The sequence below is a fragment of the Coffea eugenioides genome, chromosome 10 (assembly GCF_003713205.1).
Source record: "Coffea eugenioides isolate CCC68of chromosome 10, Ceug_1.0, whole genome shotgun sequence".
In the NCBI taxonomy this organism is placed as follows: Eukaryota; Viridiplantae; Streptophyta; class Magnoliopsida; order Gentianales; family Rubiaceae; genus Coffea; species Coffea eugenioides.
In genome coordinates, this window is record NC_040044.1 from 31,998,233 (window position 1) to 32,018,087 (window position 19,855).

At 35.2% G+C, this 19,855-nt stretch overlaps 3 protein-coding genes across 4 annotated transcripts; all 3 read right to left on the reverse strand.

The window, feature by feature from the left end:
- Nucleotides 1–4,701: 4,701 nt before the first annotated feature.
- LOC113750677 (extensin-2-like) lies at nt 4,702–5,987 on the reverse strand. Its single transcript, XM_027294629.1, is given in 2 exon segments — nt 4,702–5,217; nt 5,220–5,987. Coding segments are annotated over 2 exon segments (1,284 nt in total).
- A 7,502-nt stretch (nt 5,988–13,489) lies between these two features.
- Nucleotides 13,490–14,214, reverse strand: LOC113750678 (extensin-1-like). Its single transcript, XM_027294630.1, has 2 exons — nt 13,897–14,214; nt 13,490–13,576 (listed from the first exon to the last, which is right to left on the reverse strand). Exons 1-2 carry the CDS (start codon nt 14,212–14,214, stop codon nt 13,490–13,492), a joined length of 405 nt encoding a protein of 134 aa, XP_027150431.1.
- A 1,250-nt stretch (nt 14,215–15,464) lies between these two features.
- Nucleotides 15,465–16,823, reverse strand: LOC113750059 (extensin-like). 2 transcript variants are annotated; one of them, XM_027293978.1, is made up of 3 exons: nt 16,117–16,823; nt 16,013–16,044; nt 15,465–15,746 (listed from the first exon to the last, which is right to left on the reverse strand). In XM_027293978.1, exons 1-3 carry the CDS (start codon nt 16,807–16,809, stop codon nt 15,710–15,712), a joined length of 762 nt encoding a protein of 253 aa, XP_027149779.1. In that variant the 5' UTR covers nt 16,810–16,823; the 3' UTR covers nt 15,465–15,709. The 2 variants fall into 2 exon arrangements, with proteins under 2 accessions (XP_027149779.1, XP_027149778.1); XM_027293977.1 differs by having other exon boundaries at nt 16,013–16,823.
- Between the last annotated feature and the right edge of the window lie 3,032 nt (nt 16,824–19,855).

The window sequence follows — 19,855 nt, forward strand, 5'->3', positions numbered from 1 at the left end:
TTTATAAGTATAAATTCCACTTACAAATTGTGCATTATCCAAGACTCTCACTTGTCATGATTTTTCCTTATGTTTCAATGAGATAGGTTAATATCATGTCTCTGCCTTAAACTATATGTACCAGCTGGTAATATCACTATAACAAAAATGGCCTTTAGCGGTATTTAAAGGTGTCAGTATAGATAATCTAACCTGACATTTTATCTATCCTCACACCTAGGGCGAGTGTTGTCCCTTCCAATGTGGGGATAGCCTCAAATCTTTGGCAACATTCAAATGTATCAGGAAAACCATACTGCTATAGCATTCCCTTTGCCAACAAAAACTTTTTTTTGTGATAATCGAAAGTGTCCGTATAGCATTAGAACATCAGTAGCGGATTAGTAGTATATCCAATTTATGAAGGCATCTTGAATTGTCTTAATATATGGCTTTAAGGACACGTAGCCATGTGAATTTACACTGCTTTGGATGACATGCCCATTTGTCATTAGTGTTTTTTGAAGCTAAGCTATGCTGACACTTCTAATTGCTAGGAGTTTTTTTCTGTTTTTTTTTTTCATATGGAAGCAACCTGCAATTAGTCCTCCCTGCTGTACATTCCATCAACCAGAATCCCAAGGGACTTGTAAAATTATCCCAAAAGGCAGAATGCATATAGCAATTTAAAAGAAGAAATCGATACTCAAATATAATTCATTGAATTAAAAGTCAATAACAAGTACAAACATAACAAGTACTAAAATCGCAAACAAGTGCTCAAAGCAAGTACTAAAATCCCAAAAAAGTATCGAAAGATTCTCATTTACAATAACTTGAAAGACTTTCTTGTGCACAAACAAAAAGACTTTCATCCCTAACAAGTTGAAAGAAATGCTAAAAGTCAGGTAACGTAATTGTACAACATTAGCAACGATTCGCGAGAGGTATAGTATATATATAGTACATTGCTTGGGCTCCTATAAAGCAGGATATTAAAACCGAGCAACCCATACCGTCAGCGAACTAATCAAAGTGAAGTCAGCTCCATGAATTTCTGTCTAATGTGCTAATTGTCCGCACCAGTAAAGTACTTTACGGGCATTTTCTTTGAACATAAGAAGTTCCATGTTCCTCAAACCTATTAATCGAGAGATAAAACAGACTGAAAATGGGGAGAAAAAAAGAAGAAAAGTTGAATATTGAAAGGTAGAGTGGATGTAAAAGCTTACTCAGATTTTGAAAACCAAATTTGCTGAAAGGAACCAAGTGCCACCAATATACTCCCACCTGTCCAAACACTGAATGCGACAGGTTAGTCAACAATGCATGGCATTGGCATGCAAAATTACTTCTTGCTACAAATGAATAAAGCTAGCTCAGATTCTGCCCACAGGCAAGGGCTTAGAAGTGTAACCAGTTAACTTGATTAACACCTTCTTGGTATAATGCCAAAGGTTCAGCATCATTTGTAACTTCATTAGAAACTATTGTCATATGCATATTTGTCCAAAGTTTTCATAGAAACAGATACTCATTCAAAATAGATAGCAATTTCACATTTAGTGCTTCAAACATTAGCAGAATCATAATAGAAATCTATCTTTTCAATGATCAGTATATATGTGCTCTTCACATTCTTTGTGGAAGCACTGCAAGTTTAGTACCATACAATCGGAGCACGTGCTGATATAATTTCCTAGGTTGTGCTTTGACATATGTAGTCATTAGCATTTTGAAGTGTGTCAATTAATGATCGGAAAATTTTCAATTAAATTTCAACATATCAAAGCACTTAATAATCACTATTTTTTTAAGTGCCCACTGGAGGAAAGAAATCTTAAAAAACTATGTAACCAATCCTCCTGAAATTGGCAAACTTTTAAAAGATAAGAAACTATTAGTCACATTCCAACTTGAAAGACTAAATCAGGACACTTCGCTGGAGACTGTAACTGAAAGGCAATTTCCAGTATGTTACACTGCAGAGGATTTACAAAATATTGAATGGCTAGCAAATCCCAATTTGTTAGTTGCCCATAATGCATTATAGTGCAAACAATCCCCATTGGGTTTAATGTGCAAGATCTGTATTTTTTCTACAGAAATTCTACAACAAAAACAATATATTCTTGTCTAAAAATATAGAGTAATCAATGCTCTAGATCATAAAAGCAGACAAAAAACAAGACAGTCACACAAATAAATACCACACAAGTCAAATAAATATAGAATCCCTTCAAGTTTTTTTTTTTTGAGATATAAAGTCAATTCAAAGAAATTAAGATATGCACCCAGCATCTTACAATAGAGCACTAGTCACTTAATCCATCTTATGTAAAGTCATCTTCAACTTTATCATAACTGGAGTTATAACAATTAACTTCTCCATCTTCATTCTCTTCCTCTGCATCCTCATAAATTCAAATTATTCTTATTTGTCCATGAGAAGAACATTTAGTTTGAAGAAGAAAAGGAGAGACACAATGTGTGCCTAAGTTGAGGTTGGGGGAAAGAATTACGAGGGATGTTGGGAGAAAAGATTTGACAGATACTCTTTTTATTCTTCAATTTGATGCAGTTAATATCTTCTTTTTGTCTATATGGTAATTGTTCTAGGTCAATATAACTGGGATGCAACATAATAAGTGATGTACAACCAGTTTATTACCCATTGGACTAAAAACTCGAAATAATTGAATGCGTAGATGAAACATCTCCAAAATTACAGAGTGCTCTACTTTAGTGCTATGTGCTATGAATAGCTGACATGGTGCATGGAATGCAAAAGTATCCAAGCTATGCGGTAATTTTTGATAATAATTAAAAAAAAACCTTCTTATGGGGCTATAGCAAACAGAACAACAATCATGACCAAAACATCAAAAATAAGTTGCATAGCATCCAGCGAAAGTTCCAAACAAGATTTCCTCTAAGATAGTTAGGAAATTGTACTAAATGTACTTTTCTATTGCACTTGATGATCAAAAACAAAAGAAAAGTTCACCAAGGCAAAATTTCACTCTCCAATCACTTTCATCTCTCTCTGTTCACTTCCATTGCAAATTTCCTTCTTTCTTCATTCGAACCTTCCGACAAACAAGTAGTGAGCATGAAAAGTTTTGAAATTTCTTTTTCATCAGTTCCTTATACGGCCTGAGCTTGAATTTCAAATCTAAAACTCTACTCAAACCTATGATCAATTCCAGCCACTTAAAATCGATTAACAAGACGAAAGTAAAGCATAACCGACATGATTGCAGACAAAGAAGAAAACAATACAATTAAGGGGGAAAAAAGGTATAAGAGTTCGGGAAACTTTACAGTGATGATTTCCGCTGTAGTGGCTGGACTTCAATGAGACGGTGGCGGCAACCTTCGCCTACTCTACTCCTCAACACGCTCAACCTGAATATCTAGTCAGTACGGAGAAGCATGGGGATCGGTTTCAGAGGAAAGAAGAAAAAGGAAAGAACATGAGTATCTGTTTTTTTATTCTTTTTGTCCTAGCAAAGAGAGCGAAGACTTATTGGTGCAGGTGTCGTGGTTGACCGAACAGGGCAGAGAAGCGGCCGAGTTAGCAACCAAAAATGGAGGAGTGGGGCGGCGGCGAAGGCGGAAGACGAAAGAACCAAAATGGGGGAGTTTTGAGAGATAGTCTGCCGAGAGAGAGGGTTTGTGAGAGAGAGGAGAAGAACCGGCAAAATGAAAGTTTTGAGATTTCACTAAGTGTTTTGGCAAATGAATCTTCCGCCAAAATCAAACGACATCGTTTTATGTTTTAATTTTTTCGTTGTATCTCACATTTTCTAAAATGCCATGATAGGAAATCTAAAGACGCATTATTATTTTTATATCAGATAAAATAAAAAAAATAAAGTATAAATTAGTGAATTGATAACAAATGTCATGATAGAAGTGTTATAATGACAAAAACCAGCAAGTGTCCTTATAGACATGTCAGGAAAGGCCATTTTTGTTGTATTGTATTATCACCACAATGATCACAAACTATGGTATACTTTGAGATGTAAAGGGAATAAAAGAAAGACAAACATGAATTTAGCGTTAGACCAAACTACCTATGTATAATAGTATAATTTTACTATTGACTCAATAATATTAAAGGCAAAATATAAGGGAAATAGAGAAAAAATGTCGTAACATGCATAAATAGTAGAGCCAATAGAAGTGAAATGAATTGATTAATTGTATGGAACCGACTTTTGCCAATAGGATAGAAATCCTTACAAACATGTACGGCATGGTACGTAAAACAATATGTACCCCACAAATAGGGAATTAATTGAGTCGCAAAATTCAATTTACAAATTAAAGTGGAAACATAGAAAAACTTGAAAACATCCTCGCATTGGGCTTTTATTCTTATTCTTCAACATGTTCATGAAGCTCTCAAACACAGATTCTCTTCCCCTTTACCTGCAAAAATTTCAGTGGGTTATGGGTATTGTGCATTTTCAAGTAGATAAGCATGTTAAACAATTCATTAATCTATTTAATACACAAGTTTTGGAAACAGAGGGAATACTAATGCTGTTCCTTGGTTCTTAAGAAAACCTTCTACTAGTCATTTTCATGGATCTAAGTGTACGTATTTGGCATGATGCACATGGCAGTTTGTCTTGATAGAGATAAAGTTTATCATGCGAAAGTTAATATATTGGTTTAGCATTATTACCTCAAAAACTTGGATACAATTGCTTAGTAGTGATGAGGAGGAGGAGGAGGAGAATTGTAGTAGTAATGGTAGGGTGGAGGTGGAGACTTGTAGATTGGTGGTGGTGGGGAACTGTAAACTGAAGGAGGTGGAGACTTATAAGCAGGTGGTGGAGATGACTTGTACACTGGAGGAGACTTGTATTTATCAATTGGTGGTGGTGGAGATTTGTAAACTAGAGGAGGTGGTGGAGGTGATTTGTATACTGGAGAACGTGGTGGCGGTGACTTGTAAACTGGTGGTGAGAGTGAATGCGTTGGAGGTGGTGGTGGGGAATAATGGTAAGGTGGTGGCGGAGACTTGTAAACTGGTGGTGGTAGGGGTGAATGCACTGGAGGTGGTGGTGAGGAATAGTGGTAAGGTGGTGGCGGGGACTTGTAAATTGGAAGAGGTGGTGGAGGTGACTTGTAAACTGGTGGTGGTGGAGGTGAATGGACCGGAGATGGTGGTGAGGAATAATGGTAAGGTGGTGGCGGAGACTTGTAAACTGGTGGTGGTGGGGTGAATGCACTGGAGTTGGTGGTGAGGAATAATGGTAAGGTGGTGGCGGGGACTTGTAAACTGGAGGTGGTGGTGGAGGTGAATGCACTGGAGGTGGTGGTGAGGAATAATGGTAAGGTGGTGGCGGGGACTTGTAAACTGGAGGAGGTGGTGGAGGAGACTTGTAAACCGGTGGTGGTGGAGGTGAATGCACCGGAGGTGGTGGTGAGGAATAGTGGTAAGGTGGTGGCGGAGACTTGTAAACTGGAAGAGGCGGTGGAGGTGACTTGTAAATCGGTGGTGGTGGAGGTGAATGCACTGGAGGTGGTGGTGAGGAATATTGGTAAGGTGGTGGTGGAGACTTGTAAATCGGTGATGGTGGAGGTGAATGCACTGGAAGTGGTGGTGAGGAATAATGGTAAGGTGGTGGCGGGGACTTGTAAACTGGAGGAGGTGGTGGTGAGGAATACTGGTAAGGTGGTGGGGGAGACTTGTAAACTGGTGGTGGTGGGGGTGAATGCACTGGAGGTGGTGGTGAGGAATAATGGTAAGGTGGTGGCGGAGACTTGTATATTGGCAAAGGTGGTGGAAATGAATACACTGGAGGTGGCAGTGAGGAGTAGTGGTAAGGTGGTGGGGGTGAATGCATAGGAGGTGGTGGTGAGGAATAATGGTAAGGAGGAGGAGGAGATGAATACTTGTAGTAATCAGCTGCAGTTTGTGAAGGCATGCCAAGAGCAAGAAATACCACTAAAATGGTGGTAAGAAGAGGAGTCAGCCTAGACCCCATTGCTTTTGCTTTGCTTCCCATTGCTACAAAACGTGGTCTGAGGCTGATATGCTTCTAGGCAATGTTTTTAAACTCGGACCGGTCAGTGAACCGGAGAGGTTGTCGGTTCGCGGTCCGACCGGTCCAACCGGCCGGTTCATAGGTTCACTGTTTTTTTTTTTTTTTTTTTTTTTTTTTTTTTTTTTAGTGTTAAGTACTAAGCAGGTTGCATTCTACACTTGAACTTTACCAACATAACTTAATTTAAGTTATGATAATAATAAATTTCGTAAAAGTTATACATAAAACATGGAATGATAAATATAATTAAAATATCATAATTCACCACAAGTTTTCATAAATTCATTATAAACATAAATAGATACAATCCAAATGTTCACCAATTATCACAAATAAAAACACAAAAAATAAATAAATTAAATATTGAAATTCTTTTACAACCCTTAAAAAAATCCATAAAAGAGTTCAAGTTAAGACAAACCATTTGAATAGCAAACTTTTATGAGTGGCATGATAAGCAACCACACCACCTTCACAATTTAATCAACTTAAGCTGAAAAAGTTAAAATTTTATTATAAAAATATAAATCTAATTGCTCAAACTAAAAAAAAAACTAAAAATTTTTGAAAAACAAATATACAGTTAAACACATAAAAAATTAATTGCTACTAAACATTACTAATTAACATGTTATATTAAATTCAATGATCCTATACCATTAATTATTTTAAATTCAATTATCAATAGCTTCGATTATGTGCCAACTACCATATTTTTTACCAGCCCAATGTTATTATTTGTAATTCCTACCCAATTCCTACATGGATGTGCACTACTTTTGCAAAAATTTCATCCTTAATTAATCAAATAAAAATAAAACAAAAAATGAGGGAAACATATGAAAATTGAGGGGAAAAAGAAGAAAATGCAAAAAAATCAACTAAAGATAGTAATATAGAAAAAAAAAGCCTTGAAAAGAAAAAAAATTAAACTTACCAAGATGTTGGAAAACAAGAAAAGTTGAAATTTTCAACTTGTTTACAATCTGCTAAAGATAATAACCTGATAATAATGGTGAAGACTTGAGAAAATCTTGTTGTGGATATTTGGGTTAAAAATGGTTAAGAAGAAAAAATTGAAAAAAAAAATTAAGAGAAGAACTTGATGTTTTAATATATTTTTTAGTCAAGTAGAATTCTCAACAAACTTAACTACAGTCTAGCGGTAAGATTGTCATATGCAAATCTGGAGACCTAGGTTCGAATCATGGCTACACCATTCTTGATATTTTGTTGAAAAATTTAAAAAACCGCCGGTTCACGGTTCTTAACGGTTCGTCCGGGTTTCAACGGTTCTCCATGAACTTCCGGCTTTAGCATTAGACTGGACCGGTGACATGGCCGGTTCGCGGTCCAACCGGTCGAACCGGCCGGTCCGGTCCGGTTCTGAAAACACTGCTTCTAGGCAACATCTAGCCCTCTTTTTATAGCGCTCAGTGTCTTCATTTTTTACTCTCGAGGCCTAGATGATGTAAGCCTCGTAAAATCTCGTCACCTTCTCTAATTAACTTTTCAAAGGCTAAACATCTTGTACACGTTGGAATGGGTTGTCCTCAAACTGTACTTTGATAACTTTATCAATCGTGAACATTCATTATTTAATATTGCTAATTCGTGTACCGTGCTCTAATTGTTAAATCTTAAACAAAAATTTTAAGAACAATATATTATTCAGTGTTTGTATAAATTTTGCAACTTAGCATGCCGGTGACTTTGACATATTTGTGTGAATGCCGGTGATTTCATAATGTTGTTTTGCCTCCGAAACAGGCTTAGACCAGGCCCGACTTTCTTCTCTATTTCCTTTTCCCATCAAGAAGAGGTTGGTAATAATCCAAAGTTGTCATTGTCTCGTTGATATCAATAATTGAACTGTTATATCTATATTCTACTCTTCAACTCTATCTCTCTTCTTAGTTGACATCTAAACTCTAATTGAGACAAATCAATCCCTAAACTATATTTTGATTCTTTTTTATCCCTAAACTCTTAATTTTGACACTTTTATTTCTGTACTATGCCTTGATACATACTTTGGTCGCGAAACTTTTTTCTTTTCTCTAATTTTGGATTTTTTTTTTTTGTTATGGTTGCTTCATACTTGTCTAGTCACGGGTATTGTATTAACCATTATACTTAAGTAAGAAGGGTTTCATAGTTTAAGGACTATAATGTCACAAATTACAGCTTAGAAATCGAGTTACAGTTGAAGGGTACAAAATGGCATTAACCCGAAGGAAACTAGAATTCCTCTTAGTATTTCTGACGTCAATTTGCCTGTCGGTGAATAGTTTTCTAGGGTAAAGATCATGTCCACACCTTTTGGTGGTGATTAAAGGTGCATTTGTAAAGAAATGAGTTGGGTGATTATATTACCTACAGAAAAAAAATGTGCATCCAAAAAGGACAGTGCCGGCAGGAAGGGATCCAAACGTTGACCATGTAGTAAGCCATCGAATTAGTTATCGCAGCAGTCAATTTTGAAATGTTATTAACATTGCCACCTAACTTTCTAGAATTCTGCAGGACAGCGCAGATGAGCAGGCTGTTGTTTGAGATGTGAGTATTCCTTTTTCCAAGAATTGTAAGTAGACTAGAATGAGGAAAAGATCACGAACTCCCCATTACAAATGGGCAATTTTCCATCTTCTGATTTTGGAAAAATGCTATCAAAATGTTTAGGCAGATTTTTCTTATAATACATCAAGCCTAGAAAGTTGATCTATAGATATAATCAAAAGTACTCTTGTATTTTATGAAGGGGTACCAAAATTAATGCTTAATTTGCCTGTCAAAATAGCTATTTGAGGATTTCTATTGTATAAAATTGCAAAGTTGTATCTTGCTGACGGAGCCCCGCTGGCAATACTGGTTAAAGGAGTCAATTCTTGACTTCGTAGTTTCACGCGGGACAAAGACAAAAATTTTGTTGCATGGTAGTATTTATTAGCTTAACATAATTTGCGTTATTGTGATTTATTTTGCAGTTTATTTGTTGGATTGTTTAGCTTCTCTGAGGTATAGAGTCCTAGTTTTTTTTTATATAAGGTGTAGAGTCCTAGAGTTGTTGTAGGATTTTGTTTTTGCTTACGGTCTATTTCATTTCTTATTAATAAAATTTGAATTTACAAAAAAAAAATTCATAATTGTGTTAATTTTCTAATATATATTACTTCATAATTATTATAATTTATGGTTAAATGCCCTATTATTAACAATATAATCTTAAGCAATCCAAAGAAATAAACGTGCATACTATAAAGCAAGGAAGTACAGTACCAAAAAATAAAATAAAATAAAAGACGTGCATATAGGCATGGCCACGGTTCTAGAACCGCATCATATAAGATGGTTTTGGTTCTGGTTCTTCAAAGAGGTAGAACCAGAACCGCATAGTTCTGATTTTGGTTCTTTATAGTTCTGGTTCTGGTTTGCGGTTTTGTATGGTTATATACAATTTTATTTAATTCCTTATTCTTACCAATTTTAATACGAATATAACAATATATTTAAATTTTCAAATAAAACGTAAAAAAATAAATACAAAATAAAGATCATATTTTAATTTTATTATTATTCTACAAAGTAAGAAGTAATAAATAGATAATATAAATTTTATGAAAAGTACATTACATTGTCAAATTAAAAAATACATTACACTGTCAAATGGTTGTCATATGTTGACTTTCTTGAGTTGGACAATCATCAATGTTGAAGATTCCATTTGAAGAAATATTGCAAAAAATATTTTTTTGCTTGCTTGATTTTGAAGATGAGCTACTACCATCAAAACTTGTCATTTGATAGCAAATAAGCAAAAAAAAAAAAATTTGTAAGTAATAATTTAATACTTGCAAATTATAATGATAAATATTAGATGAATAGAAAGAATTAAATAATTAATAAAATATATAGAAAGTCCATAAAATTTAAACTTTCTTAAAACCTATTAAACACAACTAATTTTTTTTTGAATTATCTCACCACTTATATTAATTATTTTTAACGGTTCTGGTTCTGGTTCTGGTTCTGGTTCTATTTTTTAGAGAATCAGAACCGAAACCTTTATCCAAGGTTCTACCACGGTTCTGGTTCCATGGTTTTGATTCTGGTTCTGATCCAGTTCCAAACGATCCGGTTTCGGTCCGATTCCCAGTTCCAAATAGAACCATGGCCATGTCTACGTGCATACAACTATCAACTATGCCAAGTGTATATTGACCTATGCAAATTCCAATGATAGAGAGACGTGCATACAATTATGCTTTGTGTATGTTGACCGATGCAAATTTCCGTAAGAGAGACCTTGAGATTGAAAGTATTAATTGCATCGTGGTGTTTAACTGTTTATGCTACTTCTCTGACTAATTTGTACGAATGATTTTAACATATTATTTTAAAGATTGCTAACTTTAACATACTTCTTTGACTATTCATACCAATAAATTAATTTAACATGTTCTTTAAAAGATTATTAACTTGTGACCTGATAGCATGTAAAGATGCTCAACCACTAATTTGTTATGTGGGAATAAAAATGATAATGACTCTGCACTTGCTCAGAAAAGTGATATGTATTCATATTTGGCAGAGAATATATAGTATATAGTGTTTAGCAGACATTATTTAAGATGCCGTATTCGCAAGTTGGAAAATGGAAATGAAAAGATTAGTCAATTCGGATTTATAGAATGTGTTAACAGCTGGATGGATGAAATCTAAATTGAAAATATTAATTTTTCATGCACCACTTGGAGTAAAGAAATCTACAAAGTATTTTCGTTAGGAAGTCTCTTTATAGAGAAAAGCATCTTAGCAATGAATAGAACAAAAGGTTTTCACGACTCCCCATTTTCTAGCTAGTGTGAATTGAAAAGGCCTCATGGAATCGAAGTGGCCGAACTGATGACAGCTCAAGTCAATGCATATATTAATACTATTCAAGGCGCTTTTATTATCTTAATAATTATATGCATTATAAGCTTAACAGAGGGAGCAAAATTGGAGCTTTATACCAAAAAAAAAAAGGCAACAAAAAAGCTGCCTGGGTAACTAGGGTAAAATTTTGATTCTAGATCAACCAGTTTTCCCTTAGGAGTCAGGATAAAAGAATATCCAGATCTTCATCCATATTGTCAGTTCTGTTCGAAGAGGTTCACTTAGGGGTTAATTTGCCTGGTAAGCTATGAAATGACTGAAGATGTCTTTTACATATATATATATATATATATTCTGATCAATGATTGCATATGTTGGAAAATAACCATAATTCTTTTAGCTAAAGTTTTCCGTTTAAATGTTGTTAAATTAGATTTACAGGAGTTGATCAGTCATTTCGATTATGACAGTTGGGTCCTGAATTATTAACATAGAAGATCTACATTTTACATTCCAAGAAGGAGAATCTTGGGTGTCAAATCCCACAAATGTGAGGACTACAGTCTAACTAGCTATATGGATCGGCTCATAGATGAGAAACCATAGATAAAAACGGAAAATTAATCTTGGGGGCAAACTTTAATATATCTAAGCTTAAGCGTGCAATATAAAATCTCTTTTAATTTTTGTAGGACAAAAGTTTAAATTATGTAGAATATTTTTGAAAATTTTCAATAATCTAAAAGAAAAAAAAACCTTATTTTGTAAAATTTGGGAGGCAGTGATCTTGTTGTTATGATTTCGTGTAATTCAGATCGATTGTTATATTTGTTACATTATTTGGTGTATAATTACATTATATTATATTATTATACTCAGCTGTTGTATTCACGATAAAAGTGATGTATATAGACAAAATATTTCACACATATATTTAGTATAATATTGTAGCACAATTGCACGTCAAAAATTTAAACTTATACAACAACGGATCAAATCGCGTAAAATATGACAGCACAGGCCCCCTGTCCTTCTTTGCAAATGGCATTCCTATCATTACTTAGAAAGCCTAACCATTTCGTCAAACACCCTCTTGCAAATCACATATATATGGACTGTCAGATTAATTATCTATCATAATTCATAAAAACTCCTTTTGGAACTGACATTTGGAAAGACTTCAATGAAAAAAAAGAACAGAAAGTGGCTTATATGCTGCGATTTCAAGGCTTTTTGGAAATACCAAGACTTTCCCATCAAAGACTTGAGAAGTAAATTTTTAACAAACAAAATTTTAACCTCTGGAATGGACCTTTATCAGAACACATTTTGTCGTGAAAAGCTCATATAAATTTCCCATTGAAAACTTTGTGCGTCTTCAACACAAAAAAGGAAAAAGGGAAGAACATCCATATCATTGTCACGTAATACAAAGTCAGCTCTATTAAGAAAGTTTCACCAATTGGGTAAACTTTGACGAATCAGCTTTGAAATACTATTACTTGTGTTTTTCAATTAAGTCCAGCTGTCAGACAAGAAAAATTCGAATCATAAAATAATCAAAATGCTTAAGGAAGTATATGCGGATGCATCGTAAACAAGGACACTGTTGTCCAGCACGAAGCGCCTATGTTCCTTAATTCGTTCGATATGCAAAATCTTAGTGGCTGAGGGATTTTTAAACTACGGGAAAAGAGTGCTAATTTGTTTTGATGCTGTTGTAATCACTAGAGGATATGTGACTAACTATTTCCTTTCATCATCTAAAGAAATGGATAAGAGTTAGTTTATCGTAGGGAAAAATATTAGGATTAGTTATAGTATATGATTTTTTTTTTTTTTTTTGGTATTCTGCACTCTTTAATGGCGCATGATAAGTTATCTACAAAATTTGAACTTTTGTAGATAACTAAACATCGGCCCACCTCTTTTCCTGTGCCCTAAAAAAACTTATAGTATGTGGGGTATTTAATGGTGATAATTAAAAAAAAAATAGTGATAACGTCCTTAATTAATCAGTAATAGAATCTCAAAATTTTGAATTTTGTAACTATAAATTCCCCTAAGAAATAGTTGCACTAATTCAAGATATACGCTTTTCATGATGTTTCCTAATGTGTCAGTGAGATACTCGCTAGGATCAAATCTCTGCCTTAAATTATATGTAATAGCTCGGAATATCACCACTACAATGATCACAAATTATAGTAGCATCCTTTGAGTTGAAAAGGTATTTAGAGATAAAAGACAAGACAAGCTTGAAGTTAGGATTAGACCAAACTAGTGAACTACCTAAGTATATCAACCTTTTTGTTAAAAAAATTATCAATAATAGTAAACGGAAAATGTAAGAGAAAGAGAGAAAAAAATATCGTAAAATAAGTAGTAGAACCAATAGAAGTTTACTCAAAAGACACAAAATGAATACAGTTATTTTATTGGACCGGCATTTTGCAATAAAAATCATTACAAACATGTATGGCATGTAGGTAAAACAACACGAACCCCACAAACAGGGAATTAATTAAGTCGCAAAAATCAATTTACAAAATAGAACGGAAACATTAATAAACTTGAGAACATCCTCGCATGGGGCTTTTATTCTTATTCTTCCATGAACCGCTCAAACACTGATTCTCTTCCCAATTTGCCTGCAAAAATTTCAGTTGGCTATTAGCAATGCGCATTTCCAAGTTGATAAGCATGTTAAACAAACACAAGTTTTTGGAAACAGAGGGAAAACTAATGTTCCTTGGTTCTTAGGATAACCTTCTACTAGTCATTTTCATGGATCTAAGCGTACGTACTTAGCATGATACACATGGCAGTTTGTGTTGATCGGGATAAGGTTTATCATACAAAAGTTTATACTGGTTACGCGTTATTACCTCAAAACTTGGATGCAATTCCTCAGTAGTGCGAAGGAGGAGGAGGAGTATTATAGTAGTAATGGTTGGATGAAGGTGGAGACTTGTATATTGGTGGTGGTGGGGAATTGTAAACTGGAGGAGGCGGAGATTTGTAAATAGGCGGTGGTGGAGACATGTACTGGAGGAGATAGTGGTGGTGACTTATATACTGGAGGAGGCGGTGGAGGAGACTTGTGCTCGTAAACTGGTGGACGAGGAGACTCATAAATTGGAGGATGCAGTGGAGATGACTTGTATACCGGAGGAAGTGGTGGGGGAGACTTGTGTTTGTAAATAGGTGGTGGCAAGGAGTTGTAAACTGGAGGCATGGGTGGTGGTGAATTGTACTTGTAGATTGGTGGCGGCGGAGACTTGTACATTGGAGGCGGTGGTGGGGATGACTTATATACTGGGGGACATAGCGGCGGAGACTTGTAAATTGGTGGTGGAGGGGACTTGTACACTGGGGAAGATGGTGGTGGTGATTTGTAAACGGGTGATGATGGAGGTGAAAGCAATGTAGATGGTGGTGACGAATAATGATAAGGTGGTGGAGGTGACTTATAAACAGGTGGTGGTGGAGGTGAATGCACTGTGGGTGGCGGTGAGGAATAGTGGTAAGGTGGTGGGGGTGACTTGTAAACTAGTGGTTGGTGAGGGTGAATGCACTGGAGGTGGTAAGAATATTTATGATGTTAAAGTTTATTTTTTTTTGTAATATTTTGGTTGCAAATTTTTTGGTTATTTGTTGTTGATCATGTTTGACAATGGGTTTGTAATTGAAAATAACAATTGGGATCTTACATTAGGTGAAACACATAGAATGATATACTATGTTTTATGGCATATGCAATTTGATCTTTAATGAAAAGTAGCAAATTTTAGTATTTTTCTTTAATGTGTGGGTTGCTATTAAATTTATTAAATAATATAGCAAGATGGGGGGCAATGATAAAATTATATTATTTTTTCTCTCATAATATCATTTTTAAATTCTTGATCGGAACTAAATGTTACAAGATAATTAATCTCAATGAAAATTAGTGTAATTTTTAAAATTTGAAGAGAGGCCAGTAAAATAGTCAAAAACTTTTATCATGGGGAAAATATTGGGTTCAGTTGTAGTCGAAACTAGTTAGGGATAAATAATGATGATAGCGTCATTAATAATTTATCAATGGCGCAGTCAGAATTTGAGTTTTGTAACTATATATTCCACGAATAAATAGTTGCATCAAATCAAGATTTACACTTTTCATAATGTTAGTTTCCTTGAGTTTCAATGATATATTCATTAGTATCATGCTTCCGTCTTAAACAGGGATCACAAACTATTGCATCCGTTTGAGTTGAAAAGGGGAGCAGGTGAAAAAGAAAAGTAAAACATACAATTAGCATTAGACCAGATTACCTAAGTATTTGAATATTTTTGTTAAAAATATGATTAAGAATATTAAAGACAAGTCTGTTTGGATTGTGAATTATTAGAGATATTTTTACTGTAGCACTTTTTGTGATGTGATGTATGTGAGATAAAAAGGTAATCGGGAAGGTAAAAAGGTGTATTAGAAATTGTAATGATGATGTAAGCAAATAAATTTGGGGAAATAAAGCTCAATCCAAACAAATATAAGAGAAACAGAGAAAAGTGTCGTAATATAAATAGTATTGATTTATTACATGGAACCTGCGATTTGCCGGCAGGATAGAAAACCTTACAAACATGACATGTACTGCATGGTACGTAAAACGATACAAATCCCATAAACAAAGGAACTAAGGCGCTACAACGAATTTAGATATAGAAATGGTAACGTAGAAAAACTTGAAATCATCATCTTCACATTGGGCTTTTATTCTTATGCTTCTACATCTTCAAGAAGGTCCAAACACTGGTTTCCTTCTCCTTTGCCTGCAAATATTCAGCTGGCTATCAGTTATATGCATTTCTAAGTTGATAAGCTAGTTAAAATAAAAACTCTTTAATCTACATACTGTACAAGTTCTTGATAACAGAGGGAAAAAATGATGCTTTTCTTTGGTAACTTAAAAAAAAATTTTCTAGCAGTCATTTTCGTGGATGAAGTGAAGGCACTTAGCATGATAGACATGACAGTTTGTGTTGATAGAGATATGTTTTATCATGCAGAAGTGTGTATATTGAACAAGTGTTATTACCTCAGAAGCAATTGCTTAGTAGTGGTGAGGAGGTGGTGGAGACTTGTATTTGTAAACTGGGGGAGGAGGTGGTGGTGACTTGTAGTGGTAAACTGGTGGTGGTGGTGGTGGAGACTTGTATTTGTAAACTGGGGGAGGAGGTGGTGGAGACTTGTAGTGGTAAACTGGTGGTGGTGGAGACTTGTATTTGTAAACTGGGGGAGGAGGTGGTGGAGACTTGTAGTGGTAAACTGGTGGTGGTGGAGACTTGTATTTGTAAACTGGGGAGGAGGTGGTGGAGACTTGTAGTGGTAAACTGGTGGTGGTGGAGACTTGTATTTGTACACTGGAGGTGGTGGTGGAGGAGACTTATATTTGTAAACTGGTGGCGGAGGAGACTTATACTTGTAAACTGGGTGTGGTACCGGATGAGGAGGTGGTGGTGGTGACTTATACTTGTAAACTGGGTGTGGTACCGGATGAGGAGGTGGCGGAGGAGACTTGTACTTGTATACCGGATGAGGAGGTGGTGGTGGCGACTTATACTTGTAAACTGGGTGTGGTGGTGGGGGTGGTGGAGATTTGTACTTGTAAACATGATGAGGTGGTGGTGGGGACTTGTATTTGTACACTGGTGGAGGTAAATGCACTGGAGGTGGTGGTGAGGGATAGTGGTAAGGAGGAGGAGGAGATGAATACTTGTAGTGATCATCAGCTGCAGTTTCTGAGGGCAAGCCAAGAGCAACAAATACCACTAAAACAGTGGTAAGAAGAGGAGTCAGCCCAGACCCCATTGCTTTTGCTTTGCTTCCCATCATAACTACAAATTCTTGTTTTAGGCTGATATGCTTCTAGGCAGCCTCTAGCCCCCTTTTTATAGCACTCAGTGCCTTCATTTTTAACTCCCAAGGCTCGGAAGATGTAAGCATGGTAAGTCTTTTTACAGCTCTCAACAACTTTAGAAAAGTAAAAAATCTTTTGCAGGTTGGAATGGGTTGTCCTCGAACTGTGCTTTGACAGATTTGACAATCGTGAATATTCATTATTCAATTGTGTTAGGTGGAGGGTTGTGCTCTAAAGTTTTGAATCTTATGCTATATAATAACAAGTAGTGTTCGTACTTTTTTGCGGCTTAGCCATGCAATGACTTTGAAATATTCTTGTGTGAATGCGATCGATTTCGCAATATTGTACTATCTATGAAAAGTAGACCGGATGCAGCCGGCTCCCCCCTCTGCCTCTATTACCAATCCTATCAAGAAGGATTGAATCACACATGCCATAGAAGCTGGGTGGGAAAAGGGTGGCCAGGGATTGGTTGGGAAGATTGCGGGTGGGCCTGGGCTGTTCCAAATTTTAGCTGTGCCAGTCCAAAGGTCGAAGAAGCAAAGGCGCTAAGAGAGGCCATGATAGTTGCACATGCAACAGCAAGGTTGGCGAAGGGTGGTAGTCAAGTAGTGTGCAGTGAGGAGGAGGAGGAGGACGTGGTGATAGCAACAATTGTACATGAATAAAATTTGATGAATGTTGTTTTACCTTTGCAAATAGGGTGAACAACTTTGTTAGCCATAAACTAGCTAAAGTAGCTATTACTTTGGAACAAAATACTGAATGGAAGGAAAACTTCCCAGTTTGGCTGCTGGAACAAGTCCAGGCAGATTGTGAGGGCGGTTGCCCACCTATACTGTAATTGGTTTACTATTAATACAATGTTGCCGTTCTGATAAAAAAAAAAAAAAAAAAAGAATCACATATGCCATAAAAAATAGTATAATATTTTTATATATTTCACTTAATGTAAGATCCAAATTGTTCTTTTCAGTTACAAATCCATTGTCAAACACGATGAACAACAAATAATCAAAAAAATCTGTAACCAAAATATTACAAAGAGTGAAGTTTAACACCATAAAAATTTCAATAACTAACTTTAATATGTTGATAAAAATATTTATGATGTTAAAGTTTATTTTTTTGTAATATTTTGGTTGCAAATTTTTTGGTTATTTGTTGTTGATTTTGTCTAACAATGGGTATGTAACTGAAAAGAGTAATTTGGATATTATATTAAGTGAAAAATATAAATAATATACTATTTTTTGATGTTATATGCGATATGATGATCTTTAATGATAAACAACAAATTTTTGCATTTTTCTTTAATGTGTGGGTTGCTATTAAATTAATTAAATAATGTAGTAAGATGGGGGCAATGATAAAATCATATTATTTTCTCTCTCATAATATCATTTTTTAAATTATTGATTGGATCTAAATGTTACAAGATAATTAACTTTAAGGAAGATTAGTGCAATTTTTAAAATCTGAAGGGAGGCCAGTAAAATAGTCAAAAACTTCAGGGGAGGTTACCGAAATTATCCCCACAAAATTTGCTTTTCATGTCTTTTCTTTTTCCCGTGTTAAAACTGATTGAAAGCAGCGTATCACACTAAGAGAACTTCTATGGAAGCACGATGCAGCCAATCTAGAGCTCAACAATCAACCCAGATTGGGATTTTTGTTGTTCTTTCTTTCTTTTTTTTTTAATTTCAAGAACAATACTTAATCCCAATTAAAGAATGCTTCGGATTTCATATTTTTACCTATGTTTTGCAAAGTACAGAAGGAAAGAAAAGAAAAGAAAAGAAAAAAAGGAGGGAAAAAGCCAATTCTCCACAGTATCGATTCCAAAAGGGGGGGAAAGGGAAAGAGCACAATCTTTACTCCATGTGATCGGCAATGAACTGGACTTGTGTTGGATATGGGTTGATGTACAAAATGACAGATTTGCAGTGCCTATCAAATGTTTTAAAAAATGCACAATAAGGGGAAAAGCTTGAACTAAGGCTTTTTTTTTGGGTTAAAAAGTCATCCCAACGTTAGTGACGGAATTTAATTAAAACATTACAGCTAGAGCTATATTAGTCATCCAATTAGCAAGTTGCGATTGGTCATTGAACAGCTTATAGGACTATTTCTCCTATAAGTTGCTCAATGACCACCAGAATGCTTGCCGTTCTATTACACACTAATGTATAAGTAACAATTCAGGTTACACACTCTCGTGTATTTGGGCTTGTGTATCAAACTCCAAGAAATTGTTGTATTTGGTCAAGTACAATTAGAGAGTAGCAAAATTAACCATGAAAGTGACCGTTTTTCGGCAAAAATTTGTTGCTTTTCCGTCTGCTTCTATTCCTCAAATCTCTCCACCAGTCTCCACTGCCTTTCACCAGTCGCCATCTTTTTTTGGGTCTATTAAGTGTGAATTCATGCCCAATATGGTTTTGGGATTTCCTTTCACGTTCGAGTTTAGTCCAAAGTACAAGGAGATTAAGCTCTAAATTGTTAACTCTTAAACAATATAATATTAAGTTTTTGTATAAACTTTTCTACTCAGCAAACCGGTGACTAGGAAATATTTGTATGAATGAATGCTTGATTTCGGAATGTTGTATTGCCTTTGAAAAGAAATTAGACCAGGCCTGACTTTCTTCTCTATTTCTTTTTCCTATTAAGAAGAGGCGTGTAATAATTCTAAATTGTCATTGTCTAGTTGATATCAATCTTAGGGTAAAGTAGAATTACTCTTAGATTTTCTGACGTCAATTGAGAGTCGGTGAATAGTCTTCTAGGGTAAAGATCATGTCGGTGATGAAAGGTGCATTTTGTGAAGAAATTAGAAGGGAGATTATTACCCAGAGAAAAATGGTGGATTAGGAAGCGAGATTGGGGTTCCTACAATTGCAGGTTCGATTGTATTGTATGGTGTAGTTAATAGAGGGAATGGGTTAAATTAAATTAGAAATTGGGTGTATGAGATTGATTTGGGGACGTAATTTATTAAGGAATGCCAAAATTTAT

Bases quoted from the DNA above. Each gene is read 5' to 3' on its own strand.
- LOC113750678 (XM_027294630.1), bottom strand. From the start codon at position 14,214: ATGTACAAGTCTCCGCCGCCACCAATCTACAAGTACAATTCACCACCA. The intron at 13,577-13,896 runs GTCTCCACCTTC...AAATTTTTGCAG, and splicing joins CCACCACCACCAATATACAA to GCAAATTGGGAAGAGAATCA.
- LOC113750059 (XM_027293977.1), bottom strand. From the start codon at position 16,809: ATGATGGGAAGCAAAGCAAAAGCAATGGGGTCTGGGCTGACTCCTCTT. The intron at 15,747-16,012 runs GTAATAACACTT...GAATATTTGCAG, and splicing joins ACTAAGCAATTGCTTCTGAG to GCAAAGGAGAAGGAAACCAG.